General features: G+C 41.4%; 1 protein-coding gene across 5 annotated transcripts in view; it reads left to right on the forward strand.

Moving 5' to 3' along the window:
• The window catches only part of RPGRIP1L (RPGRIP1 like), a 77,416-nt gene that overhangs the window by 40,342 nt on the left and 14,836 nt on the right, over positions 1 to 22,238 (forward strand). For 4 of the 5 annotated variants that reach the window (XM_077931548.1, XM_077931549.1, XM_077931551.1 and 1 more), the window contains 6 exons: positions 221 to 417; positions 1,238 to 1,321; positions 2,541 to 2,621; positions 3,734 to 3,896; positions 6,704 to 6,798; positions 16,522 to 16,705. In XM_077931548.1, the coding sequence (XP_077787674.1) occupies positions 221 to 417; positions 1,238 to 1,321; positions 2,541 to 2,621; positions 3,734 to 3,896; positions 6,704 to 6,798; positions 16,522 to 16,705 (804 nt within the window). Of the gene's footprint in view, positions 1 to 220; positions 418 to 1,237; positions 1,322 to 2,540; positions 2,622 to 3,733; positions 3,897 to 6,703; positions 6,799 to 16,521; positions 16,706 to 22,238 lie in introns of those variants that run through there. The other variant, XM_077931552.1, reaches the window with a different exon arrangement.

Below are 22,238 nucleotides of genomic sequence, written 5' to 3' on the forward strand. Positions count from 1 at the left end.
ACAATTACCGCTTGTATAATTCTGTTAGACTGTGCCTTTTTATAATACAGTAATTTACTTATTTATTTTGCACTTATATTCTTCCATCATGGAACCCAAGACATCATACACATTGTTCCCAGTTGCAGTGGCCAGGGCCAGCCCCGCAAGATGGTGCTTAGTCAACATACAAAATATTCAGAATACCAGCTCATATATTTACTCTTGTACTTAATTTCAGGTACCTTTGAGCTAACGGACGATAAAGGCCACTCCACTGGTACAATTAGTGTTGAACTAAAATGGAAGTTTGCCTACCTCCAGCCAGCTGGTTTGATTGTTGCTGCAGACCTAGCAGATTACATCCAGAATGAGAAACCAGTGAAGGGCCAAGGGGAAGGTCCCATCCTGGCTCCTTCTTTCTCATCAGCACCAATGGTATGATGTTTAAGTCTTCCTTTTTTTTTTTTTACTAAAGAGTATATATGTGTCTCCAAATGAAATGAAATGGTGGTTGGATACCCACCCAGCCCAATTTTCCATCACTGGAGCCCCATGTCTCTTTTTAAAAATGAATAAACCTAGACAAAAGTGCACTACTGAAACACATTTTGATGAGCAAGCTTCTTCCAGCTTACCAAAGTATGGACACATCTCAGTTGCTCTGGCTCAGGCTCAGTTCCAATTTGGCATGCATTAATTCTTTTAAGCTCAGACCATTCCAGTTGAAGGCCCTGTCACACTCCTAGTGTGATGGAATTGGGACTCAAGACCCCCAAAGGCACCCCCCCCCCTCAACACAGAGATATAGGAATCTGTCTTATTCTGAGTCTTCTCACTGGTCCATCTTGCTCCAGTAGCAGCTCTCCAGGGTGTAAGTCGGGGAAACTTTCCCAGCCCTGTCAGAAGAGGCTAGGGATTAAATGTGGGGGCCTTCTGCATGCAAAGCAATTTTTCTGCCACTGAGACACAGCCCTATTGGAGAATGATTGTTGTGAAGCTTCCCAGCGTTTGAAGAACTACTGGCCCAATCCACTGAGTGGGAAACATTGAGAACTAAGCATCCATTACAACTAGGATCCCTGGGGAATGAAGTTTGCAGTGCTTCCCAGCTCAGTAGTTTGGACCAGAAAGCAGATCTGCATAGTCCTTAACTCTTCTGAATTCAGGGGGGTGGGGTGGAAGACAGTGCATTTGAACCCAATCAGAAACTTTGCTGGTACTGCTAGTTTTTGACTCAAGTCTCTTTGTTCCTTAGAGGCCACAGCCTAAGCCAAGACAGCGCCCAGCTGCAGCAGACAAGAAAGTGTCTTTTGTAGAGGTGCACACGCTGCCAAATCCAGTGAGTCTGGACTTTTTCTCTCTCTGTGTGTAGAGCCCATTTCTCCAGGCAACCTAAAATAGGCTCTCCAAATAGCTCTGCCTTTTCTACTGAGTGACTATAAGATCTTAAGGTCTATGAGATCTCCAAGAACTAGGGGGTGGAAAAAATGGGGCTGTATAATCAAGACAGAAACAACCTAGCTTCCTCAAGTCCTTTTGCCAAGTATTTTAATGATAGCAAAATTTCTAGGGTATTTTTTAAAAAAAGATAATATTAAGTTCAAAAAGAAAATGTTATAAATAGCATCATGCACACAGTCAGAATAGTAAACTACATTAGAATGCTTGGAAAAATAAACATTTATTTGTCTATTGATGAAAGGATGATGATTTGGGGGTTTTAGGGATAGAATTCCAGAAATGCGGTGCCATCACCAAAAAGGTTGCTTCCCTCTCTCCCCTCTCCCTCTCTCTGCAGTAGCTTTTTCTCATGTGGGATTACACTTGTGTTGTCTTTAGGTCCAGTTTGTTGATGTCCCATGACACTGACTACCTAATAAACAGTTGGTCTTGTTTTATCTGGATCCCCAAACTTGGCCCTCCAGATGTTTTTGGACTACAACTCACATCATCCCTAGCTAACAGGACCAGTGGTTAGGGATGATGGGAATTGTAGTCCCGAAACAGCTGGAGGGCCGAGTTTGGGGATGCCTGCTCTAAGTGATGTCTTACTGTGTTTGTCTGTTTAACTGAAATGGTTAGCTGCTTTGAATGTAAATATTAAAAACAGAGTAGAAATATGCTGGATATTTTTATTCATTTTTAAAGCTTTAACAATATTTGTATGCTGCCCCATAACAAAAAGTTATCTGGGTGGCATACAATAAATAAGTATAAAAACAACTTACATACAAAATGAAATTTATACACAAAAACCATAAATACAGCAAGAAAACAAAATTCTCCACAACTCCCAAAGCTAAAGCACAGATTTAAAGACAGTGAGAACCAGATTGCATTAATTATTTTTAAAGGACTGAGTGAACATAAAGCTCTCCTCCTGGCACTAAAAAGATTACAGGGAAGGCACTAGGTGAATCTCTCTGGAAAGGTTGTTCTATAGCGGAGTGCCACTACCAAAAAGGCCTTCTCTGTGGTGGCTACCGATTTTACCTGTTAAAAAAGTGACCATTGAGTTTTAAGAAATGCTGTCTATATTTGGCTCCTAATAACTTTAGAGTCCCATTCCTGAAAAAGAAGATCAAGAGACTGAACAGAAAACTAAAGATGAAAGGCCCGGTGTTTCAAACATTCCACAGGTACAAGAAATTTAAAATCTACTAATTCAATATTTTATTTCTAATTTTATGTGGCGCTGAAAGTGTTAATTGATTGTGCAATCAATACATTTAATTTTAGATTTGAAATGATGGCTTTAATTTAGTCTTATAACTATACCATGGATGGGGAACCCTTCAGATCCTGTTGGACTCCGATTCCCATGAGCCCCAGTCAGTTTGGCCAGTGGTGAAAGATGATGGCATTTGTAGTCCTAAGAGGATGGTTGGAAAGCATTTTATGTCTCTGCATACAGGGAATATATGCTGGCTGCCTTTCCAAATAGTGTGAGGTTGTCCGCAGTATTTAATAGCAAAAATATAATAGCGTAGTTAAACCCTTTAGGTAAATCACCTTTGTGATTGTGGTATCTCAGCAGATCTATCAGCCTGGGGTAGGCAAGGATGCTGCAACTATAGTAACTCCGTGCATTCCACTTAGATAGCAGACTGTCCATTTCAAAGGAAGGTTAAGAATTTAGACTGGTTGTTCTTAGTTACAGGAACGTAATTCTCTCTCCTACTCCCTATCCCTGGATTGGTCATTTGACAAGCTGCTCTGAAATGAATGGCAAAAATTCTACAGGGAAAAGAGAAAGCTAGGCATTGCAAATTGAATGCTTTAGTGAATGGCTTTATACAGGTTTACAAGACATGTCATGTTATATATTAAAGAACCAAGAGTGCAGTGCCAAGATGGATTAGAGTTCATGGAGTCAGTCTCCATAGCGCTTCTGCTGTGGGCCGCTGTCCAAGTTGGAAGTTGCATTCACAGCACAAAACCTTCCTAACGTGAGAGTGTAGGGTGGGAAATTCTCATACATCTGACCTGCTGCTCACGCTGGATGCATTTGAATATATCAAGAACTCAACAAGCAAGTGGAACTTACCCTCTCTCCCTGCCCCCAACCCCGCCCAGGTTTCAAACCTCTTTTATAGAAGATGAATAAATCTCAGCTGTCGAATTTAGCAGGTTGGAAATCAGACCTTAAAGAAACAGATTTTAAGTTTATATACCGTGTTTGTGTAAAATTAAATGCTAACAATAGCTTTAAGGGTACCATGTATGAAGGCTTCTGTAATCCTTACTCCAGCTCATGCCAGAAGCACAAGCGGACAGAAGAATAGAAAAACCCACAGCCACATTTCAGCGGGAACAGGAGGATCTTTCTCAGCTCTCTGAAGGTCAGTTTGCTGACCAGAGCTCAGCTACTTCAGGAGATGAAACCGAAATTACTGAGGAACTGGAACCAGAAGGTAATTTTCTGCTTATACAACATACCTCTGCTTCGCTCCCTATTAGACATATGATGTTGACAGTAGAGGCAGCCAGATCTGTCAATGTTGGTTTCTCTCACTTCTCTCACTTTTCCAATATTCAGTTCATCCCATTTCTCCCTCAGTTTGCAACTTAAAAGAAAAAAAGTTTGCATGAAAATTCATATGCATTTTGTGCACATTTCACCTAATATACACAGGTCGGTGCACAGTTTCACCTGCCATGTACATTTTTGCCAGCTATTTACCCCAGTCTTCATTTTTGTTTGCTATTTTCACTAATACAGGCATCCTTGTACAGTCACACCTCTTGTTGCGTTTGCTTCAGGTTAAATCTTTTCAGGTTGTGTCCTGAGGTGACCCAGAAGTACCAGAAAGGGTTACTTCTGGGTTTCGCCGCTCGCGCATGCGCAGATGCTCAAAACGATGTTACGCGCATGCGCAGAAGCGGCGAATCATGACCCGCAGACGCAGGTTGCGTTCTGCTCATGTTGTGAATGGCGCTCTGGAACAGATCCCATTCACAACCAGCGGTACCACTGTATTTACTTTCCCACAATTATGCATTTTTGTTTGTGAACTATATCACAAAATTCAGGGAACTTTGATAGGGCAGTGGGGTTATAGCAGGGGTAGTCAACCTTTTTACACCTACCACCCACTAATGCATCTTTCTTGATGGTAAAATTTCCTTACCACCCAACAGTGCTCGATGGAAGGAAGATTCAGCTTGTGCCATAAAACCCCCTACTGCCCACCTAGAATCCTGAAACGCCCACTAATGGGCGGTAGGGACAAAGTTGACAACCCCTGGGTTATAGTTTGCGTATTGGGTTGGAAAATGTGAATTTGGTAGTTCCAGTTAAAATGGAAACAGAAATAATTTCTCCCCATCCTAAGTTGACTGCTGAAGTAACTTCAGCAGAGGCCATTGTTCTGCTCTCTCACATCTGTAGCCAAGTTGGAGTAGTTGGTGCGTTAGACTAAAAGAATAACTTCCAGCTTTGTAATAATTGAGAAAGAAGGTGGGAGGGAGTTTCCAACCAAGTTCCATGAAATATTAAAGGACGCTGGCTTCTGTTTTAAAATGTCTTTATATTCTCTCTTCAGAAGAGAGATTCCTCTTTCAGAAGAGGTGCTGCTCTGAAGACTATTTTGAAGTGTGTGGTCCTTTTGTCTGCAGATAGCAACCATTCATAATGTCAAAGAGAGGGAGTCTCAGACAATAAGAGGCTAGTATATGACCTATCACATATCTCTGGATGAAAGGAGCTAGAGGCATCTTAATGCAAAGAATGCAAACATCCCAGGTCATGGTCATTACTATTATTATTATATATTTACTGTATAGGAAGCCAGCTGAGAGACCTTCTGTTGCAGGCCCAGATTCCATTCAAGAGCCATTGAAATGAACGGCGTTGTAGGGAGAACAGCAGTTTCTGAATTCCAGTAACAACCAGAAACATAAATTGCCATGTGCCACAAAGCTGTTTTACATTATGGGACCTATTCAGACCAGGATTCAGTGTTCAGTAGAGGCCTGCATAGGTGCTCAGTTGAATCAGTGACCATAGAAGGAGAGCATGGTCTAGCTATTCCATTCATGTCCATCACTTGATAACCTGAAGTATTAGTGTGGGTGAGGGGTCACTTTGTATGTGTGCATGGGCCATTTAGGTTGTAGCACCACAAACTTTCATATCAATCTAGGGACAATTAGTTCAAAGGAGTTGGTTCACAACTTCTGCTGTCAATTGTGAAGTTTATAGTAATCTTGTTGCGGGGGGGGGGGGGGGGAATCAAGCAGTAAACACGTCTGTGTGAAATAGCCCCATTTCCTTGTATCCCCAAATTTCCACATACAACTGCATTATGTGGACAACTCATGAGTTGTTAAAGGGTGATAATGACCAACATCCCATTCCTACAAAACATTGCAAAATGACTAGCCCTCAGGGGCTGCATGGTCAGTGTAACTGCTGTGAAATGCATTGTTTGTGAACAATTTCTTCAAGTTGGGTAGTGGTTTTGTGTAATAAATTATATTTGTGCTCCTGGATTGGCACATGATAGTAAACACTAATTTGTATAATCATCCAATAAGCTATTCACAGGGTTGCAATAGCCCCAGTGTGAACACCTCCCTGGAGTGTCACCTTTGTTAACTCCTTTGGTGGTTAAGTAATAAATCATCATTCCTTTGGCAAAGGAGACCCATAGATGTGATAGAAGCTGTCCCCAGCAGATTATACAAGTATGTAAATAAGTTATGGGTAAGTAAACTGGAACCTGCACACCACAGGGAACCCTGGCATATGGAATGACAACTTGATCCCAGTTAACCTTGGGAACTGACGGGGAGCAGCACTGTCCCCTGAACTAAAGCCATATGAATGCATGCAAAGTCTCGGCAAACTTGATATGAATTGTTCAGTATAGGCTTGGAGGCCATGCAAAATATTCAGGGTTTGGTCTTTTCTTTTCTTTTCTTTTAAATAATCTCTTACTATGAATGAATTGGTAACACTGAATCTCTCCAAGTGCCAAATCAAAGTGAAACGAGGCCTGAAGAGGAATCGGGTGATTCTGCAGACCATTTAATGATAATTGATTGGCCAGTGTCACGTTGTGTCTGCAAGGAAGAGAAATCGTACACCACTCTGTGGAACTATTTCCATTCGCTTTTATACCATGTGTTTTAACAGTTTTCTTTGACCATCTCAACTGGACTTAATACTGGCTATGTGTGTGTTTGTTTGTTTCTGTTCTGATTGTTTTCACAACAGACCAAGATGATAGACAGGCAACTGATGCTGTTGAATCAGTGACAGATAGTGATGACTGTATTGTCCCAAGTTCAGTGTCCACAAGCCTTAAGCAGGTTAGTCTCTCTCTATATGTAATTAAATTCTTCCGTCTATACCTTATCAAAGGCTTTTTAACCCCCCACCCCACCCATTGATATTGGACTTAGAATATCAAGAAGGTTGTTCAACTTCTAATTAGTCCTTTGTGAATACTGTTAGAGAACAGAATACCCATTTGTGGCATGGGGAGGGGCACTGGTGAGGTTTGATGGAGGGTGTATGTGTCTGTATGTGACAAAGAGTGTGGGAATTTTCTAACTTATTTCAGGCTTCTTAACGTCTTTCTTCAAAATCTGGCCTTGAATTTTTAGTGTTGTGCCTACAATGATTGATATCAGCCTGATTATAATGTTTAGGCACTAGCTTAGAAAAGAACGCATGTGCAACATCTTAGCCCGTAACCAGGCACATTAAACAATGTTTCGTGCTTGATTGGCTTCTTGTCTATTCATCATCCCTCACAGGGATTTTGAAATTCTGCCACCTATCTAAGCCAGACAGAGAGAGAGAAATTATTTTAATAGCTGGAACTGTATTATGATTAACTGCATATTCCATGCCATCAAATTCTTTTAAGCTGTAACAATGTGAGCCAAATAGGAAAATTACTCATTGCCAATGAGCCCTGCAAGAATGCAGCTGGGTCTACAAATCTCTAGTATTGTTGCACTCTATTATAACCAGAATGATTTAGGAGGACTTAAAATATCTTGCAGCCTCTAAAGAGCTTGGTGCGTGGGTCTTTTATTCCTATCTTTCTCCACTCATCTGCCCAAGACGAAATGTAGCAACTGGTCCAAGATGGAAAGAAAAATCTTAATTATCAAGGGCGCAGTCCAGTTCTCCATAAGTGATTCATGAGCAGCGGCTGCCCTGCTCACTTCAGTGTCAGGGGCAAACTGGGATACCAAGATGTCATTACAGAGTATTGCTGCCACATCTGTTAAACTAAACTAGTGGCAATTCTTTGGGCATGACCTGCCACCTGTTTTAAGGGAAACTTTTGTGCTCAGTTCCCTTTGCTGTGAACAGAGAAGTCCTCGCATGCTCTGGAGCTCCTTTACATTTAGGCATCTGATGGACTAGGACTGTTAAGTGAAAGTTAAGTCCCACTTGAACTCAGGAGATTTGCTTCAGATTAATGGGGATAACCCAGCCACTTCAAAGTCTCATTTGTTTCAATAAGACAATATTAAATATGTGCTTCACCTCTCCCTTTGACTTCAGTGGGACTTAGGCATGCTTGATGTATGCTGAATTTGGAAGGAAATCCCACTGAGCTGAAGATGACTCTTAAAAGGGGCGAGGGGACTTTCTCCTATCTAATAGCCCCCATCCAGCAGTTCTTTCTACAAATGGGAACTCTTATACTCAAGATGCAGTTATAATCTGATGTTCAAGGCAGGTGTTAGAGACCCATGGCCCTGTGGATGTTGCTGGAATACAACACCCATCACCCATGATAACCGGCAGTGCTGATGGGGCTTGTTGGGCTGTGCAACATCTGGAGGGCCACATGTTATCCAACCTTGATTTAAAAGGATATATTAAGAACCGCCACTAATTCACTAATCTGAGTGCTCGTGCGTGCATCTCTGTACCATCTACTTCAGCTAGCAGCAGATCTTTGAGGTTCCTGGCCTGCTACTTGAGGCCTTTCTTGTGTGTCATTTAAAGCAGAGATATCATAGCTTAAATGTGCTGTGCCACTGGGCTATGGTTCTCCCCTTGAAATTGCTTCTGTTATAGCCGTTTGCCGAAGTGTTTGCAATATCAGTTACAGCTACGATCAAAATCTCTAGATGGAAGAAAGCCATTACACCAGAAATGCCTAGTTGGTTGTAGGAGGGGGGGAAACCTAACTAAAACCTTTGTTCAAGATCCAGCTTCTTATTTTTATCAGTGAGATAAATATCCCCAAGGCTGTTCCAACACTGTAAACACAACTTCCGATTTTATTTAGAGATTGCCTTGCTAATTATCCTGTGAATCCAAATGGCAAGCCACATTGTTTCAGCCACTTAAGATTATGCTGTTCCCCCTTTGCAGGTTGCAAATCAAACAGTCCATGGTTATTTCTTAGTTATGTTGATCATAAAAGGAATCTTAACAGATATTTTTTTCCACCCAGGATTTAACTATACCACTTGCTTTTTCTCCTTCTTTTTCTTGTCTGTTATGTATAATTAATCATAGATTACTTCATTTTGTTTCATTGCATTTACAACATTTATGAGCTTCGCTTTGTCGGTAGGAAATGCTTGTCCCCTTCTTTTTCCTTTCCAAAGTGGCGTAATTAGTGTTAGCATCTTTTTTAACAGGCTACATAAAGTTTAGTGGCTGGATTAAATCATGTCATTAACATAATGTGCTATACAATTTGCCCCTATCTCTTTTCGTTTCCACTACATCAAAGTGCCACAGAGTGCCAACGTAATTGGGCCTTGCTAGCTTGTCAGGTTGAGTCAAGATGATGACTGGTGCTTTTGCTAAAAAAAGCTTCCAGGCATGATAATTAATGGAAGGGGGAGGGAAAAAATCAGGGAAATGTAAAACTTTGGATGGTTCTTTATGAATATTTCATACATTTGAATAATCAGAAGTTAACATTATCAATTTGATGTATAATACATTGATTAAAAGCCTTGTTACAGGCCCTCGAAATAGACATCAGAACTGGAAATTTGCATTTTCTTTGGCGAAGTCTAAAAAAGAAATAAAATAAAATTAACAATTGCTTGCTCTCATCTCCACCTCTGCACTTGATCATTTTGAGTAATAATATAGCTTTCAATTATCACAATAAAATTTTACTGCTGTCAGCTCTCAAGTTATCTTCAAATGTGCCCACAAGGCAAATCTTAGCAAAACCAATTTATTCCGTGGTGGTCTCATTTTCCTCTAGGTGTGTTTACATCTTTTCTCCTTCATTATAGATAGTCTTTGTGTGCTTTTCTTGCACTAATAGCAGTTTAGTGAAAACTGTCATAATCACTTTCCTTAAATTAAGATCTTAGGGTTCTTAATTAATTTGGACATTCGGCATTCTTTAAAGAGCACAAGGCAGCCTTTCCAGGTGGCTGTGTTTCTGCAGAGCACCATATGTTGTAAAAACAACAACAAAGAAGACACTAAGTTAAATTGGGGGTCCTGGAAAAGAAAAGAAGAAAGCTAGCTTTTGTTTTGGGGGGTTTCTAATATGGTATGTATTTTTAGACTTTATAACTACCCGGTCCACCTGGGCTATAGTTGGACAAAAAGATTATGAGCTTCAGAGGAATATTTTTTTAAAAAATGCGCTCATGAACCGCAAGAAAGCATGATTTCTTGGTTTGTAGGTAAATGAATAAAGTTGAAAAGCTTTAACTTTAATTCCTCTCTAATTATGATAAATCAGTGTTTTTTGTATGCCTCTTTGAAAGCTGTTCAGCTGAAAATGGCTTACAGGGACTGCATTCAGATATGACGCTCAGCCATGGTTTAGCGTTATTAGAATGAGCCATGACAAGCCTTTGGGTTCACACACTCCCTTCTCCTTTGAGTGTGAGAAGATTGAATGCTTCCATTTCTAGTTGTGAGTAAACTGCAGTTAGCTGTTAGAGCCAAAATTCAGGGAAATGGTGGCTTATTCTAATTGTGGTTAAGTCAAAGAAAGCAAGATCAGACCATTCTTTCAGATCCAGCTAGAACAAGCCACATTTTCCTGAGTTCAGGAAGGGGTAAAGCATATGGAAAAGGGCTGTATCTCTGGCTCCATTCCTGGTCATGCCCAGTTTTCCACTACCCATCCGCACGTTAGCATGGGCATCCATGGGGAGCCCTTGGTGTGTAGATCTGCTATATACATGGCCTCCCCAGATCACTCAGGATTCCAGCAGCCAATTAAAGGCTACATGCATAGAGGTATTCATGCAAAGACTTCCCTGCCTCAGGCATCAACTCTAATGCATGGTGGGCAGAGCCAAGAGCCGCCATGCTTTATTGGTGGCAGGGCCTACAATGCCATTTCTCCTTACCTCATGAGCTGTGGTGGAGAGGGGACCTAGAGGAAACCATTATCACCAGGGGACTTTCTTGTAATATTAATTTGGTTTAGCATGATTTCTAAACTAGTCCAAATTCTGAAAATGCAGTGGTACCTCAGTTTTAAAATGTCTTTGTTGACGAACATTTCAGTTTTCAAACGCCATAAATGCTTCAGTTTTCAAATACGCCTTGGAAGTCAAACATGCCACGCAGATTCCACTGAGTGCAAGATCCAGTTTGCAACCAATTTGTTTTTGTGACTGTCTGCGCCTCAGTTTTCAAACCTTTCAGAACTCAGTCTTCTGGAACGCATTACATTTGAAAACCGAGGTACCACTGTAACAATATTGAGTTGCATCCAACCAAGTTCTGTTCATGGTAGACCCACTGAAATTCTAAGTTAGTCATTCCCACCCATTTCAGTGGGCCTACTTTAAGTAGAACTAACATTGGCTACAGCCCATTGACGTTTGGGCCCACCCAGGGGTTCTGTATGTTGTCCTTTGTTTGCACAGCAGGGAATCTGATACCGGCTCGTTATTGTCTGCATTGACTGAAAGTACCTCTCCAGGTTTGCAGGTTGGGGTTTCTTTTCCAGCCTTCCATGGGGATTGAACCTGAGACCTTTTGCAGGGAAGGCATGCACTCTGCCACTATGCTACCATCTCTACCTTGCAACAGTAGCCCTCATCTCAGTACTCCCTTTAACTCAGGGTGGGCAATCTGTGGTCCTGCAGAAGTTGTTGTACTACAGTTCCCATCATCCATAACTGTTGCAGCGCTGGCTGGGGCTGATGAGTGCTAGAAGTCCAGCAACATATGCAAGGTCACAGGTTGCCCACTCCCTACATTTAAGGACCATCCTTCAGCATTCTGGAAGTGCAGGCCTCTTTTTCAGATGTCTCCGAAAAGACGCTAAGGCTCATGCTCAATGTTTATCATACAGATTCCTTTGTTGGGCCATACCATCCAGCCCTGTGAAGCCTGCTTATTTATATGCCTTGGCCATTCCTGTTGCAAGCCCTTTCTTTCCTTAATATAAAACAAGTGTACTGATTATTTTCTCCATCAAACATTATAAAGGGTCTCCTTTACATCCATAACTCCAACATTTGGACTTCATTTGTTGACCGCCGTCTCAGCATGAGCCGGTTTTGACAGTCGAGTTAAATATTTGGAAGGGGAATGACTCTGAATTTCACTTAAAAATACTCCTGATATATCTGTACAATAGAAGGCGAAAGGAGTTGTTTCCGAAGTAAAATTAGACAATAGAGGCAATTTCATTTTTTATGCATGTGAATGTAGAGTGCTTGAGGTTATTAGTTGAAACTGAGTAACCTTTCCAGGCTTTCATCTCTTTCTTTTCAAATTTGAATATGAAAAGCATATTCAAGTCAAAGACCATCACTTTAATGACATTTGGCAGTCATTTGATTTATTAGGTTTTTAGAAAAAAAAATTCCTTTAAATATTTCATCATACTATGCTAATCCTAGTAATATTGCCAGCTGAAGCCATGTACCTGTATTAGCGGAGACAGAATGGTGTGGAATTTTCTCTGTCATCCTAGTAAAATTTCCATGAATCTACTGAATAATAAAACAACCTTATTGAAATATTCAGATTTGGGTTTTTAGTTAAAGTGTCTTAGGATACATAATAAAAGAAAATGTCTTTTGAAAAAAAAGGTGGGGGTAAAGTTACTTCATCAAATATTGAAAGAGGTTGACAGGAATGAATATTGTTCTTTATTAAGGACTCTTATTTATTTATTTTTTATTTACAGTGGGGTACTCAAGCTATTCAATTGATTAATTATAGAATATATTTTCTGAAAAACGCATCGACAATTGCCATGTTGAGCTTGAATATTGTATTGATTTGCAATTTGAACGCCAACCCTCTAGAAAGCTGATCTCCCTTTCTTGTTATTCTAATTCTGTAATTATTACTGCAAGGTTAGTGATTTGAATTTACAACCAAAAGCCTTCAAATTCCACACACAGGAGAAATAGTCTTTAATGTAGAGAGGGAGCCATAAAGAGAAAAGTTAAGCAGAACTTGACAGCTGAGATCTGCAAGGTGCTAGGTTTGCTCTTTGAAGAGCAGAATCTCATACTTTGAATGTTCTTCTGTGTAGTCTAATTTTGAAATCACAGTGGTTATGCATTCTTTGAAACCATTGACTTATTCAGGAAAATGTTTGTGTGCTGCCCTATTAGCATTTGACATGAAAACCCTTCCCAAATAAGGGCGCAGTGCCTTTCAAACCTTAAACACACTTGTATACTCATAGGTCACAGTCACACCCTACATTTAAAGTGCCTGGCTTCCCCCAATGAATCTTAGGAGCTCACAACACTTCAATTCCCAGCACCCTTAACAAATCTCATAATTATTTTGGAAAAGCCATGTACGTTTATTTGTGTGTTAAATGTACTTTAAAAGCAAGGTGTGGTCATGACCATAGATACTTTGCTTTGGCAGTTTTGACATGTAAGGAAATCACCATGAAGTTACTTTCCCCTTTCATCTTTGCATGGTGAAATCATTTTGTAAATGCTTGCCCTTATGGTAAAATAGACATTTTACTTCATGGAAAAACCTTGGGTTTGTTTGTATTCAGCTTAAGTTCTGGATACATTGACCCATTGGGCTTACTCTGAGTAGAGCTAACATTGCTGTGGCCCTTGTGGTCCCATCACACTTCGTGCTGCACTAAAGGGACATTGGTATTTGTGGCAGGAAAATCAGTTACTGTGAAGGAGAGATCCATGCCTCCAAAGGTTTGGGCTTGTGACTGACACACCAAGTTTTGAATGCAGTTCCCAAATACATAGTGATTGCATGCTTGAATTTTAAGGCCTTTCCAGCACACTTAATGTGTGCATGGATGCATTGTCATCCCATGAAAATTCTAAAGGAAAGTTGCCTTGTGGCATACTTTTGGCACATCAAAAGGGTTTGAGTGAATGAATGAAACTTTATTTGCATCAGCCATTGGCCATAGCAACAAAAGAACATTGCGATATACCCAAAACAGTTTGAAAGCACATCAAAGTGCAAGTAGATAAATAGGTACCGCCCTGGCGGGAAGGTAAATTGGCGTTTCTGTGTGCTGCTCTGGCTTCTCCAGAAGCGGCTTAGTCATGCTGGCAACATGACCTGGAAAAACAGCAGACAAATGTCGGCTCCCTTGGCCAGTAAAGCAAGATGAGCGCTGCAACCCCAGAGTCGTTCGCGACTGGACTTACTGTATTTTTTGCTCCATAAGACGCACTCCCCCCCCCCTAAAAAGTAAGGGAAAATGTCTGTGCGTCTTATTGAGCAAATGTGTGGTCCCTGGAGCTGACTGGTCAGAGTGCAGGGGCGAAAATCAGATCATGTGTCATGGAGGAGAGAAGGCTGCAGAGAGGAGACTGCTGGGGTTCTTGAATCGGGCATATTTTGGTGTGTGTGTGGAGGCGTGTGAGTCATGTTGCTGCACGGGAGAGCGCGTGGTTAAAGGGGGTGTTTGAGTGTCCTTGTGTGTGGAGCCTCTCAATCTGTAATGCATCCCAAGGCTACCGTCTGTTCATCAGCCCTGTTCCCCTTGCCTAATTATTGTAGCGCCAGGATTCAGTTGCGACTCCTATTTTGTTTTGCGCTCCCCGCCACGTACGGTTTTAACTGGGCGGTTAAAGTCAGCCGCTGCTCCCCTCCTTTTGTTCTTGTCCCTTTCTGGCAGGGAGCGCACAGCTGCAGTGAATTCCTTTCCTTCTCCCTGCCGCAGAGTCTTACTCCCCACCCTCTTGTGTTTTTGGTTGCTGTGTTCCCCTTTCCATTTCTCAGCGCTGGCTGCGGCAGCGTCACCTGGCAGCAAACAGACACACTAAGCAAGGAGACTGGTGGCAGACAAATGCAACAAAGAGCAGGGAAATCCCCTGCCCTCATGGCAAGCAGAGGGGAAAGGATTGTGTCCTTCCTGCTAATTCCTTCCTAGTCACACTGCGCACAGGCTCCAACCCACCCGGCTCACCTTCCGACGGCTAGGAGCGCAACCCACAGTTGCCACTGCCACCTCCTCCTCTCCATGCTCTGGTGCTGGTGCTGCTGCTGCTGCGTCCAGGGAAGCGTGCTAGGGACCTGCAGGCAGCCGGAAAACATGCAGATGGGGGAGGGGGGGGCTGGCTTGGGCAGGGGGAACTTTTGCCTTCCTTTCCTCTCTCCCCTTAAACCCCTCTCCTTCATTGTTAGCCACCTCCTCCACACACCCTACATGTGCTCCTCGTCCCTTAAGTGCTTTTCCTTCCCTCCCCACTTAAAACGTGGTTACAAAGCATGGATCCACCTGGATCCTCAGGATTTTTGCACTGGGTCACCCCAAATTCACCATCAGATCACATAGCATTTCCATGGCTACAGCCTGCACCCAAAAAATCATGCACTCACTGTTGCCTGGGACCGCAATGGCGCAAAAACGTGGTTACAAAGCACGGATCCACATGGATCCTCAGGATTTTTGCATTGGGTCACCCCAAATTCACCATCAGATCACATAGCTACAGCCTTCACTAAAAAAATCATACATCCACTGTTTCATTCAGAATATTTTTTTCTTGTTTTCCTCCTCTAAAAACTATGTGCATCTTATGGTCAGGTGTGTCTTTTGCAGTGAAAAATACGGTGGCTTTCAGGGGTCCTTTACACACACACACACACACACACACACATATATATATATATATATATATATATATATATATATATATATATAACACAGTTTAGGATTTGCAAGTAACATTCAACCATTGTTTAGTGTTTAGCCTTTGTGAACCTGAGCAAACCATTGGGCTCCATCACTCGCCTCACCTCCTCCCACACAACCAGGAGGAGGAATAAATTTATTTATACATTTTATTTCACAGAATGTGCAGACTGCCTAATCATAAAAGCCTCTAAGCAAAATACACAATACACATTAACATTATCAATAAAGTACAGCTACAAATAACTATTCAGTAATCCATTGTTTGAAGTTGGCTTGTTTTGCCACTCAGTATTTTAAAACCATGAATTTGTACAGGAATTGAGGGAAATGAAATTGAATCATGGCTTATTCCTCCTCCCAGCCTTGTGGGAGGGGGAGCACTTAATTCCAAGGCTTTGCTGCGACTCTCCTAGTTCAGCACAGCAGCAAGATCAGAAGCTCCCACTTGCAACTAACCACAGATTATCATTTTATCTGAATCAGGATGTTTTTGCTTTAGACTGTGGTTTGTCCAAACAAGCCAAGATCAAACTCTACTTTCTGATCCTGACTTGTTCAAATAAATCATAGTTAAAACTAATGGCAGTTCCCGGTTAAGATTAAGCAATACTGGTGAGTTGAGAACAGTACATGTGGCCCAGAAAGGTGTCTTTGAGATGTGAAGCAACAACTTGCATCAATGCATGTTAAAGGTTCCAGGTTCAATCCTCAACCATAACCAGCAGCAGGGCTGGCAAAGAGGTTTTCCCAGCATAAAATATAAATCTATAGGTCTGTTGCAATGACAGTGTTAACTACAAATCCCAGTGCCTCAGGACCTCATTGTCGCTCTGTCATAAACTATCAGTCATGTTTCATCATCCAAAACATCTGGTGTGATGTGCAAGTTTGTTGTGACATTTTAGCATGACAAGAAGTATATACTGTGCTGCTTTTTCTTTCTTTCTTTTTGTAATAGTCTGGTGAAAAAATCCGGATTGAAATAGTATCCCTCAGTCTCACGGAATCCCAGGTTGCAATGGATGACACAATAAAACGCCTGTTTGTGGAGTGCAAGTTCTCCAACTTCCCAGCAGATGAAACACCAGTGTCGCTTCCAAAACCGAGAAGGGGACAACGGGTCTACTACAATTATAGCCATGGTATGTGCTCATTAAATATTATTCTGTTATGTTTCCAAGGCACCAGTGGTGTGGCTTCTTTTAAAGTGATTCCAGTTTGAATATTAGCAGGTAGGCATTTGGTAAGTTATGCTTCAACTTGCGTAAGAAAGGCCCATCAGGCCAAGCTTCCATCTCATCTAGGATCCTGCTTCCTGGAGTGGCCAAACAGTTGCCATCAGGAAGCTTGCAAGTGCCTGTCACAGAAGTGACTTGGTGAGAGGTCTAGTGCAGATGAGCCAATCCAGAATCAGCAGCAAGGATCCAATGAGATTCAGTTGGCTTCTTCCATATCACCCTTTCACTGTAGCATAGCAAAGATCAGGCCAGCTGTTTTGCTCAACTTGCAAGCTGCCATGGTGTTGCAGGGACTAAGACTCTCCAAGATCCCTGACACCTTATACTTGGTTGATTAAAGCAAGGATAGGCAAAAGTGGTTAACAGGGTGCTCTCCAGATATAACTGGACTGTGTCTTCCCTCAGCTTCAGCTAGCATTGCCAGGAATAATGGGCTGTAGTTCAATAGCATCTCGAATTAACCACCCCTGTTCTATATGCTCTCATCCAAGGTACAGAAGTGTATTGCAGCAAGAATCCCAGTTTTCATTAGGCTTGTTTAAAGGGGGAAATTTCTAACAATTGTTCCAGGGATAGTTTTATAAAATAGGAGAGCAAAAATGGATTCAATTGGAAACTAGGCAAAGAAAAAACAACCCTCACTAATACGTAATTTTCACAATTTGAGAAGAGGCTTTCCTCATATTTTCCAATGTGAATTATATAAGAAATATTCTATAAGAAATAAGCAGAACTGGTCCGTCAGTGAATGGATGAAGTTTCACGATGTTCACAAGAATTACACCCAACTTGCATTATTTCGGACTTTAATTGTGATTGAATATCACCCAGGATTTAAAAAATAACACTGACAAGGCAAGCAAATGGAGGAGCATCAAATGCTCAACCCTGCTTCAGTTCAGTGGTGCTTGTCGGGAATCAGCGCTTGGCAGATTCTACCCCCAGTCATTTTTATACATAACACTAGAGTGTCGCATCTAAGCAGATGAATGCTGTTTGTTATGCCAAGCTGTAATAAATTTTGATGGCACATTGTCATGCAGTAAAATACAGAAAACATCTGTGGATTCGTTAATCCCCAGGATTTCACAAAATCCAGCATTCAGACATTTCCCATTAGAAAGCTTAGAGTTAAAACTTGCACTTATCCTTGGTACAGAGCGTACTGTTCTAAGTGATGTAGCTAATCAGGAACTCATCCAGCTGTTGGTGTCAGTAACTGCTGTTATTTGAGCGTGATCTTATCTAGTCTGTATGTTTTCTGTGTCAGAAGGCTGAAGTTGGGAGTGAAATTATGTTAGCAGCCAACTTGGTTTATTATTATGGCATTCATTTTCCATATAAAAAGTGCTCTTTGTGACTTCATTTCCACCACCACCCCCCAATCCTGGGCTTCGAAATTTATTGCGCAGCAATTCAGACTTGAAAGCTGGAATGCACCCACTCAGCTTTATTAAAACTTGTAATTCCAAAAAGAAACATCCCACATTTTAATTCTAGCAATTTGAACATCTTATTTGAACTGATGTCAGACGGTTCTTTTTAACATATTATTTTTTAAAAAGGAAAAGACAGTTCATATCGCTTCGATGGCAAAACCAGGACTCACATTCTAGATTTAAAGCAAGTCAACTTCTTTACACTATTCCCCTGTTCCAAGCTTACTGCTACAGGTTTGACATCTCCACCTGTTACTGAGTGGTCTAGGTTGTCCTCTGCCTGTACATATCAGTCAGCATTCACTCGTCAGATTGTTACTCTAGCACAGAGAAGCAAACCCCACCCTTATGTCACATGCCTAGGGGGCAGGACTGTGCATTAGAAATGGGAACAGAGTTCTGAAGCCATTGATGGGGAATCTGTGCCTCCCCTCTGCCCAAAGCTGCTAGACTCCAACTCCTATCAGCCCCAACCAGTGGGAACTGGAGGGCCAGAGGTTCCCCCAACCCATTTTTAACTTACTTGGTTGTGCCATATTATTTTTATGCTGAACCCTGTCTGTGAGGCAGCCTGAGGGTTCAGCTTGCTGCACATTCAGGCATATAGCTAGGAGTACATCAGCCAACTCTTCCTCTTGGGAAACATTTTTTGTTGTAATTGCCACAAAGTTATAACTCGCCACTAATTTCCAACATGGTTGCTTTGTTCTTCCTAGAGAATTGCTTAAATAACTGGCCATCTAATTTCTCCTTAGTGCCAGCTTTTCTGGTAAGGGAACCGCATATCAAGGAAGCACCCTAATGAATTTGCTGTTTGATAATGTCAGTGGGAAAGCCAATAATCTAATAGTAATGAAGTCAGAATGTGTGTGTTTACTATAGCTTTACTCCATTTCTTATTCATGCCTAATTAGATTTGGGTATGTAGAATATTAGGGGTTAATTGAATATTTTCTTTAATAAAACTGAGATTTACATGATTGGCGAAGGAAGTGTACTTTGAGCTTAGAGGGAAACTAGCAGTCCCCTAGATTTTGCATGGAAAAAATTCACGATAAATCCAGATGTAATTTGAGAAATCATTATTTCTTGGTAAATAATACATTCTTTTTATTGAGTTCTCATTATACTTATATCTTAGCACTGTGACTGGCTTTAAAAAAACTACTTTACATCTTAGCTGAGACAAAGAGATCTTTTGGAATTCTGGCATTATAAGCAACACTTAATGTAATGATTTAGTGCTTTCAATTCCTCAAGCCTGTGTTTTTAAAAAAATCTATAGGTAGAAGCAAGGTAGTCTTTTAATTAATAAATTAAATCTTATTGTTATACTATTATGGAGCCAAATGGTGTTTTGGTTCTTCTTATGTTGATCAATCTATCCATGTAAAGAACTATATATAGCTCTGTGTTAAGTGTATTTAGGAAAAGATGGAAAGCGTTCAACTATCGGGATGCCAGACATATCTAACATCTTCTCCTTCATAGTTAAACGTCCTGCTGAAAGTGATGTAAATCTGACAGTCCCATATCCAAACAGTCCTTCCCCACCTTGGTTCCCTCCAGAAGTTTCGAACTACAACTCTTATCTGCCCCCAGCAACACAGATGTGCTACCTGGGGATGATGAGAGTGCTAATCAAAAACATCTGGAATTCATCAGACTGGGGAAGGTTGATGTATAAGGACAGTTAAGTCCTTATGACAGTTGTATGTCAGATGTATGACAGTTAAGTCATACAGAGGAAGGGAAAATAAATTTGAACACTTCATAACCATACGCTATATACACACCCACACTCTGAGTTTAACACCCTTACCTGTGTATTTCTCCTGATCCAGGTCTTAGACATGTCCTCAAACCAGCCCTGTATCTTTGTCGCCCCAAGCTCAGGTTGAGATACCACTGCCACTAGACCCTCTCTTCTGCTCTTCCTGGCATGTGGCCATCTCCAGCTATACCCCGCTAGGTTCCTCCAAACATCCTGCACAATTTCATAGGAGTATGGCTGCTGTTACCTCCAGCCAGCATGGCCTATGGCCAGGTGTGATGGGCACCATGTTGGCGTATGTTGGTTTCAATATAAGATCCCTGGGGTAGGGCAGGGATAGCCAGCTTGGTGCTCTCTGAATGCTGATGAGCTACAGTTTTAATCATCCCTGACCATTGGCCACTGGGGCTGATAGGAGCTGTTGTCCAACAACATCTGAATAACACCAGGTTGGCTGCCCCAGGATAGGGCCTCAGTGTGGGTCAGTTTTAAAATAACTTGATCTGCTAGAGGTGAAAATAGGAAAGCAGTAGTAAGCAGGCGAGTGTCATGCTCATGTTTTCAAACTCAACCGAGTGATGATTCTAACTTTAAGGGGGAAATATTGTAGATGCAAGCAAACTGACCTTATACTTTCCTCTAACTCAAAATAGATAGTTACACCGTTGGGGTCGACTCTTAATTTCACCTTGACAAAATGATTTTTTTTCCCCCAGACAAGGCCACCATAATTGAAATAACAAAGATTAAGTTCAGTTGATAGACACTGATAACAAGGAAATAGCATTTATATTTCATAGGGCTGAGAGAATATTGCCATGAGAATGCTGAGAAGGCAAGAAAGGGGCCTGGAAATAAGATTAATGATCGAGGGCCTAAAGAATGTTATCTTGGCTGTATATAAACCTGCTTGGGAATTGACAATAGAAAGGGGCAAGATTAATGAAATCTTCCAAAGTTTTTTTTATGAGACCTATATAGATCAGAAGCCTTTGGCTCTGTGGAGTGAGTAGTTGATTATTTGGACAAATTGTAGTTACCTGAGGCAAGGCGAGAGAAAGGGGGGGGGGGGTAAGAGAGAATTGATGTCTAGATGCACTTTGGATTCTGAATAGGATGATAGAGGAAAGGAACTTTCCATGTTCACAACACGGAAAATTCTTTTAAAGTTCTCTCTCTCTCTCTCTCTCTCTCTCTCTCTCTCTCTCTCACACACACACACACACACACACACACACACACACACACACACACACACACAAAAGTTTGGGACCTGTTTCAGAACAAAGGGCAGAAGCACATCCCCAGTGAACAGATTTTGGCACATCTGTACTATTCTGAGACCATGTCAGCATTCAGGTTTGGGGAGAAGTGTCTTTCTAACCTTCATGGCTGTAGAAAGCAAAATGCTGAAAGGTCCAGAAATAAGGACACCAGTAAAATCAATCACACCATCACAATGTTTTCCAGCATCCCTTCCAATCAAATACTGCTTGATTGCCCAAATTATCCTAGTTTATAGGATAGTTTGAAATGCATTGGCTGCATTCAGAATATTTTATTCCAGCTTAAGATGCCATCTATTTCCTTGTCACACGGCCTCTTTGTGAGCTGCAGTTAAACCAGGAAACTCTAACCGTAGTTTCCTCTTTTCTCTGAAGTGGAAAATTATGGTTACCAGCTTCAGAACTAGCCAGGCTATTAAACTAACTTCAGACCATGGTTTAATATATTGGTTTGTTCTGAAGCTGGTAGCCATAGTTCCTTGCTTTGAAAGAAATGAGAAACTAGGTTTAATTTAAGACTTACTCTTTGGTTGGTTGCTTTATACCACAAAGTGGGGTGCTTGTGTGGGTGAAAGGCACATTCCTATCTTATTAAGCCTGAGATATGTTTCCCTGAATATAGAGAGTGTGACAATAAGAAATAGAGAGACCTGGCATAAGTAGGTTCACTTGGGTAAGTAGTAGGGGGACTCCAGGGGTTTCATGGGGAGCCTTGGATAGAGCATTCCACCTACACACTTACATGATTCTTGTTTCCCATTCATTTGTTGGTTTCCTACGTACTAAGAGAGCAATGGGCAAGGGTGGTAGTTATCTTGCCACACTCACTCATAAGAACATAAGAGCCTGCCAGAAAAGGCCAATGGCCCATCATAGATCAGCATCCCGTTCTCATTGTGGCCTATGAGAAGCCCAGAAGCAGGACCCAAGTACAGTGG

Source organism: Podarcis muralis, chromosome 7 (genome assembly GCF_964188315.1).
Source record: "Podarcis muralis chromosome 7, rPodMur119.hap1.1, whole genome shotgun sequence".
NCBI lineage: Eukaryota > Metazoa > Chordata > Lepidosauria > Squamata > Lacertidae > Podarcis > Podarcis muralis.